General features: G+C 39.0%; 1 protein-coding gene across 4 annotated transcripts; it reads left to right on the top strand.

Moving 5' to 3' along the window:
- The first annotated feature begins 3,995 nt into the window (after positions 1–3,995).
- LOC106586894 (testis-expressed protein 30) lies at positions 3,996–6,983 on the top strand. Of its 4 annotated transcripts, XM_014174626.2 has the most exons (5): positions 4,012–4,729; positions 4,839–5,084; positions 5,188–5,239; positions 6,334–6,548; positions 6,712–6,983. In XM_014174626.2, the coding sequence occupies exons 1-5, from the start codon at positions 4,712–4,714 to the stop codon at positions 6,877–6,879; spliced, it is 699 nt and encodes a 232-aa protein (XP_014030101.1). In that variant the 5' UTR covers positions 4,012–4,711; the 3' UTR covers positions 6,880–6,983. The 4 variants fall into 4 exon arrangements, 2 of the variants coding, with proteins under 2 accessions (XP_014030101.1, XP_014030103.1); XR_006761991.1 differs by lacking the exon at positions 4,839–5,084 and having other exon boundaries at positions 4,017–4,742; positions 6,712–6,828; XM_014174628.2 differs by lacking the exon at positions 4,839–5,084 and having other exon boundaries at positions 4,337–4,729.
- The last annotated feature ends 762 nt before the right edge of the window (positions 6,984–7,745 follow it).

Raw genomic sequence — 7,745 nt, 5'->3', positions numbered from 1 at the left:
TATGGTGAGTGCTAAACTTGCCGGGTGTCTAAATAGCGAGCCCGTGATGCCTGGGCTATGTACTTAGAATATTGCAAAATGTGCTTTCACCAAAAAGCTATTTTAAAATCGGACATATCGAGTGCATAGAGGAGGTCTGTATCTATAATTCTTAAAATAATTGTTATGCTTTTTGTGAACGTTTATCGTGAGTAATTTAGTAAAATGTTAGCGAATTCCCCGGAAGTTTGCGGGGGGTATGCTAGTTCTGAACGTCACATGCTAATGTAAAAAGCTGGTTTTTGATATAAATATGAACTTGATTGAACAAAACATGCATGTATTGTATAACATAATGTCCTAGGGTTGTCATCTGATGAAGATCATCAAAGGTGAGTGCTGCATTTAGCTGTCTTCTGGGTTTTGGTGACATTATATGCTGGCTTGAAAAATGGGTGTCTGATTATTTCTGGCTTGGTACTCTGCTGACATAATCTAATGTTTTGCTTTCGTTGTAAAGCCTTTTTGAAATTGGACAGTGTGGTTAGATTAACGAGAGTCTTGTCTTTAAATGGCTGTAAAATAGTCATATGTTTGACAAATTGAAGTAATAGGATTTTTAAGGTTTTGAAAATCGCGCCACAGGCTGGCAGTGGCTGTTACGTAGGTGGGACGAATTCGTCCCGCCTAGCCTAAGAGCCGCAAAAATGTTTGAATTGTAACCTAATGGGATATTTTACTGTAACATGTTGAATGTGTTTTCACAGCAGTCATTTTACCATGCTTTCATTGAATTGTTTGTAAAGTAAACTTATAATAAAAATGGTTTTATTCATTTTATGTTGCAAATAACACACTACTTCTAGCAATCTTTTGAAGTATCTTTTTTTGTAAAATACATGCAGAGGGATAAAAGATTCAGTGGAAACACATGTATTGTTTATTTAAATTTTATTTCACCTTTATTTAACCAGGTAGGCCAGTTGAGAACAAGTTCTCATTTACAACTGCGACCTGGTCAAAGTTATATTGTGTTGAATAAGAAAAGCTTTATGGCTTTATCAGATTTTTTTTATAACACTTTATATTGACAAAAGTATGACTTTTATGAAACTAACATCAAGCCTGACCTACATTTAAAGTTCAACATATCTTTTTTTCCCCCATTTGCTTTACAAGCAAAGGATGCATTATAATTAGTCCACTGTTCAATTATAAACATGTTTTATCTGTTTTTCCTGTGTTGTAAAAGAATTACCAACGTGTGAATTGTGGGGTTTTCACCCCTAACGATACATGATTCATTGTTTACACAATTTTTATAACAAATGTTTTCATTGTTTGTACGTTAACACCAGTCGTGTTGTTTTCTGTCTCAATATGCACACACCATAGATCACTGGTTTGAATTATACACAATATAAGCTATTATTTACATTTTTAAATGGTCACTAATAAGTAAATAAACATGTTAGGACAAAAACTAGGATTTTAGTTGATTTTATGATAACAACATGACACTATTTTCCACGTTAGGCTTCCGTGTTATAGCCCTATAGATTTGCTGTATGAATGGCTTAATGAACCTTTTGAGAAGGTTTTTGCTCAGGGAGCTAAAACAAATTCATAATGTGTATTTAAATCATAATATACATTAGCCTGTAGACTTTGAGTTTACAAACACGACAGTCAAATCATGTCTCCCAAATTATCAATGTTAGATTATGACTCCTGGTACACTAGATGGCGTCTCATGAAAAGTTTACAGTGAAGTTGAAAGTCGATGACATTAGAAGAAGATGAGACGATAAACAAAACTAAATAGCGATTACACCTTCTCACTATTTGTTCATGGTCATGCGCAATCAGAAGGAAGTGGTGGATGGTGGTTGGAAGAGCGCGCTTGTTTGAAATGGAAAAGCGTCACGGGAGCTATTGATAAAACAGAACATTACGACAAAGCAGCTGCTTTATAAATGGGATGTGCTGTTGAGCGCTACATTCCCGAGGGGTTCGTGCTGATTGTACGGAGATTGTGAGAGCCGGTTAAATGGCGTCCCTTGGGAAGGCAAGAACAAGATGTATGTCAGTAAAAGTGCAGAATTATCATAAGGAGACTTATACTTGGAATATGGAGGAGGAATGGAGGGAAATAGAGAGGCAAAGGAGGTCTAGGAGAGAGAGAGAAGGAGGAAGAGGGTGAGTTTGAGGCAGTTACAAATGGCGGAAAAAAGGGAGATGGTTTGTTAAAGAAGAATGGTAGAAAGTGTTATGTATTTATTGTAGGTGTAGTGTTAGATGGTAGGGTAGTTGGTTATTTATTTATTTATTTATTTATTGTAGGTGTAGTGTTAGATGGTAGGGTAGTTGGTTATTTATTTATTTATTGTAGGTGTAGTGTTAGATGGTTATGTATTTATTGTAGGTGTAGTGTTAGATGGTAGGGTAGTTGGTTATGTATTTATTGTAGGTGTAGTGTTAGATGGTAGGGTAGTTGGTTATGTATTTATTGTAGGTGTAGTGTTAGATGGCAGGGTAGTTGGTTATGTATTTATTGTAGGTGTAGTGTTAGAAGGTAGGGTAGTTGGTTATGTATTTATTGTAGGTGTAGTGTTAGATGGTAGGGTAGTTGGTTATTTATTTATTGTAGGTGTAGTGTTAGATGGTAGGGTAGTTGGTTATGTATTTATTGTAGGTGTAGTGTTAGATGGCAGGGTAGTTGGTTATGTATTTATTGCAGGTGTAGTGTTAGAAGGTAGGGTAGTTGGTTATGTATTTATTGTAGGTGTAGTGTTAGATGGTAGGGTAGTTGGTTATGTATTTATTGTAGGTGTAGTGTTAGATGGTAGTTGGTTATGTATTTATTGTAGGTGTAGTGTTAGATGGTAGTTGGTTATGTATTTATTGTAGGTGTAGTGTTAGATGGTAGGGTAGTTGGTTATTTATTTATTTATTGTAGGTGTAGTGTTAGAAGGTAGGGTAGTTGGTTATGTATTTATTGAAGGTGTAGTGTTAGATGGTAGGGTAGTTGGTTATGTATTTATTTACTTATTTATTTATTGTAGGTGTAGTGTTAGATGGTAGTTGGTTATGTATTTATTGTAGGTGTAGTGTTAGATGGTAGGGTAGTTGGTTATGTATTTATTGTAGGTGTAGTGTTAGATGGTAGGGTAGTTGGTTATGTATTTATTGTAGGTGTAGTGTTAGTTGGTAGGGTAGTTGGTTATGTATTTATTGTAGGTGTAGTGTTAGTTGGTAGGGTAGTTGGTTATGTATTTATTGTAGGTGTAGGTGTAGTGTTAGAAGGTAGGGTAGTTGGTTATGTATTTATTGTAGGTGTAGTGTTAGAAGGTAGGGTAGTTGGTTATGTATTTATTGTAGGTGTAGTGTTAGTTGGTAGGGTAGTTGGTTATGTATTTATTGTAGGTGTAGTGTTAGTTGGTAGGGTAGTTGGTTATGTATTTATTGTAGGTGTAGTGTTAGTTGGTAGGGTAGTTGGTTATGTATTTATTGTAGGTGTAGTGTTAGTTGGTAGGGTAGTTGGTTATGTATTTATTGTAGGTGTAGTGTTAGATGGTAGGGTAGTTGGTTATTTATTTATTTATTGTAGGTGTAGTGTTAGATGGTTATGTATTTATTGTAGGTGTAGTGTTAGTTGGTAGGGTAGTTGGTTATTTATTTATTGTAGGTGTAGTGTTAGATGGTTATGTATTTATTGTAGGTGTAGTGTTAGATGGTAGTTGGTTATGTATTTATTGTAGGTGTAGTGTTAGTTGGTAGGGTAGTTGGTTATTTATTTATTTATTGTAGGTGTAGTGTTAGTTGGTAGGGTAGTTGGTTATGTATTTATTGTAGGTGTAGTGTTAGATGGTAGGGTAGTTGGTTATGTATTTATTGTAGGTGTAGTGTTAGTTGGTAGGGTAGTTGGTTATGTATTTATTGTAGGTGTAGTGTTAGATGGTAGGGTAGTTGGTTATTTATTTATTTATTGTAGGTGTAGTGTTAGATGGTAGGGTAGTTGGTTATGTATTTATTTACTTATTTATTTATTGTAGGTGTAGTGTTAGATGGTAGTTGGTTATGTATTTATTGTAGGTGTAGTGTTAGATGGTAGGGTAGTTGGTTATGTATTTATTGTAGGTGTAGTGTTAGAAGGTAGGGTAGTTGGTTATGTATTTATTGTAGGTGTAGTGTTAGATGGTAGGGTAGTTGGTTATGTATTTATTGTAGGTGTAGTGTTAGATGGTAGGGTAGTTGGTTATGTATTTATTGTAGGTGTAGGTGTAGTGTTAGAAGGTAGGGGAGTTGGTTATGTATTTATTGTAGGTGTAGTGTTAGATGGTAGGGTAGTTGGTTATGTATTTATTGCAGGTGTAGTGTTAGAAGGTAGGGTAGTTGGTTATGTATTTATTGTAGGTGTAGTGTTAGATGGCAGGGTAGTTGGTTATGTATTTATTGCAGGTGTAGTGTTAGAAGGTAGGGTAGTTGGTTATGTATTTATTGTAGGTGTAGTGTTAGATGGTAGGGTAGTTGGTTATGTATTTATTGTAGGTGTAGTGTTAGAAGGTAGGGTAGTTGGTTATGTATTTATTGTAGGTGTAGGTGTAGTGTTAGAAGGTAGGGGAGTTGTACTCCAGTCTTGTAGGTGGCGGTAATTCAACATTTATTGGATCCCAACCGCCGTTAAACGAAGAAGAAGAACAACAACAAGTCAAAAGAAAGGCCTGACGACATGGGAACGTTTCAAGAGGTAAAATGTTTATGTTGACGATTGATACAAGTTATACAGTTTATGTAAGTATTTGATAGAATACATGGCCAAGCATAACTGACTCACTAACTCAATAATGACTTTACAGGACCGCTTGAACATAATTTTTGGGAAAAAACAAATCGTTGCTGTGAGAGTTGTGTTGAGCGTCCCTGCTAACGCAAGTGCAGTGCAGACTGCTGTCATCTTGACACACGGGGCTGGAGGGGACATGAACTTAAAGCATTTGGTTTCTCTTGCTCATGTACTTGCGTCGAATGGGCTGCTATGTCTTCGCTTCACATGTAAAGGATTAAACCTGGTTTACAGAGTGAAGGCTTACAATAGTGTTTGGGTAAGAATTATTGGTGAAATCCAGATTTGTGCATTTCTTCATAGTTAAGAATAACGCTAGAGTTTGTCTGCCATTTATGGAAATATCATGTTTTATTTTGCAGGAACACTTGAAATATCTTAAGAAATTCACAATAAGACAAGTATTCTTTGTTGGTAAGTAAGCAAACCACTGTTTTACCTAAATGAAACCTCAATTGGCCTTATGTATTTCCCACTTATAAGCCATGTGAGAAGGCTGTCACATGACAATAAACCAATTTAACCACATCATTCTGGAAGATATTTTTTCAATGTGTAATTGCACATAGCTCTCTAGGTCCACTGTACCTCTGACCCCTGGTCTACTGTACCCCTGGTCTACTGTACCCCTGACCCCTGGTCTACTGTACCCCTGACCCCTGGTCTACTGTACCCCTGGTCTACTGTACCCCTGGTCTAATGTACCCCTGACTCCTGGTCTACTGTACTCCTGGTCTACTGTACCCCTGGTCTACTGTACCCCTGGTCTACTGTACCCCTGACCCCTGGTCTACTGTACCCCTGGTCTACTGTACCTCTGACCCCTGGTCTACTGTACCTCTGACCCCTGGTCTACTGTATCTCTGACCCCTGGTCTACTGTACCTCTGACCCCTGGTCTACTGTACCCCTGGTCTACTGTACCTCTGACCCCTGGTCTACTGTATCTCTGACCCCTGGTCTTCTGTACCCCTGGTCTACTGTACTCCTGGTCTACTGTACCCCTGGTCTGCTGTACATCTGAACCCTGGTCTACTGTACCCCTGGTCTACTGTATCTCTGACCCCTGGTCTACTGTACCCCAGGTCTACTGTATCTCTGACCCCTGGTCTGCTGTACCCCTGGTCTGCTGTACCCCTGGTCTGCTGTACCCCTGGTCTTCTGTATCTCTGACCCCTGGTCTACTGTACCTCTGACCCCTGGTCTACTGTACCCCTGGTCTACTGTACCCCTGGTCTACTTTACCCCTTGTCTACTGTACCCCTGGTTTACTGTACCTCTGGTCTCCAGTACCCCTGGTCCAGTGGCCCTCCTTTTCACCAGGCAGGGATTTATCTACCGGTATACTTATCTGAATATTAGTGGTTACTGATGTCATTAGTTTTGACTTATTCTCTAGCAGTCAATTTCAAGACAGATCAAATATTATAGGCTACAGTATGAAGATTCAGCTGAATACACATCATGTTGACATGGTGAAGGCTACTCACTGTGTACCCTCCACTGTAGGCCGTTCTATGGGGGCTCGAGCTGCTTCTGCCCTGGCCAGGCAGCTCAGTGGTAGACCAGAGGATGCAGTAGCTGGCCTAGTCTGTCTGTCCTTCCCCCTACACCCTCCAGGACAGACCCACACCCATCGGCAGCGGAGTGAGGACCTCAGGGGTCTGCCTAAGGAGGTGCCTGTATTGTTTCTGTCTGGCACTGCAGACAATATGTGTGAGAAGGTGAGAATGGCGTTGGGCGTCTTTTGGACCTTGCATAAAGGACAGCAGATCGGAGTGCTGTGTTCAGACAGAAACCGTTAACCATGTTTACAACATGCACAGATTCGGTGTGATATTTTATTCATTTGTTTTTCTGCAATAATAATTTCCTCCATGTGTCCAGATCCTTCTGGAGGATGTTGTTAAAGAGATGAAGTGTCCAACGACTGTTCACTGGATTGAAGGAGGCAACCATGGGCTTACAATGAAGGGAAGGGCAGAGGAGTCTGTCCTGAATGAAGTCAACTCAAAAGTCTTATCATGGATTCTGGAACATGAAGCTGATTCTTGATTCTAAAGTTGTTGTTGCTCCACACATTCCGTAGTGTGTTATCATGCATCAGTTTATATTATGAATGTGTTGTGCTTATAATGTAGAATAAATATGTATTTTTATATTTATTTATTTTATTTGGGGCTAAAGGTATTGACATAGATTTGCAATGAATAATACAGCCTGCTGGTTGCTTCTCTGAAACGGAGCAGTGCATTCTTCTTGACGTGTATTCAGGGAAGCCAAACTTCCCCAAATATCAGTGTACAAAATCAAATCAGGTTGTATTTGTCACATTGCGCCGAATACAACTGTGAAAGTGTCAAATCCCATCGACCACCGGTGGCTAGCTAGCCAGCTAGCTAAAATTGTCTCTTTCCTAAATTTGCCATGGATGGAGATAGGGATTTGGACTTGTGGTTTTACGTAATTCTCTGTACTGGCCAATGATTATAATGGCGATTCTGATCCCGCCATTAATTCATACATTGTTGTGCCTCTGGCCTGAGAGAATGGAAGTTCAATAAATGTAGAAGGCTAATGTTAACTAGCTAACGTAGCCCATGAATGGAGGTTAGGCCAGCGAGCAAGCATTTTAGCCAGGTAGCCAGGGACAACAAAAACTAAAAGCGTGTACTGAATGACAGAGTGAAAGACTGTTTCAGCAACATGAAAGAGAGGAGGATGACATTGGCGTTTGTCTACAAGTAGGGTGAGTCAACGTGTTTTCTGCTTGCACGAACACACACACACACACAGAAATCAGAACCATGGCCACATCATATTTAGCTTACTTTGATTGGACTAAATTGTTTTGGGTATGTTTCATTGAAAATCACTAACATTTGGTGGTGAGAAAACGTTCTAAACGGACGTGTGACGTT

This window comes from Salmo salar, chromosome ssa25 (assembly GCF_905237065.1).
Source record: "Salmo salar chromosome ssa25, Ssal_v3.1, whole genome shotgun sequence".
NCBI classification, from domain to species: domain Eukaryota; kingdom Metazoa; phylum Chordata; class Actinopteri; order Salmoniformes; family Salmonidae; genus Salmo; species Salmo salar.
This window is presented reverse-complemented; position numbering and strand designations above follow the sequence as displayed.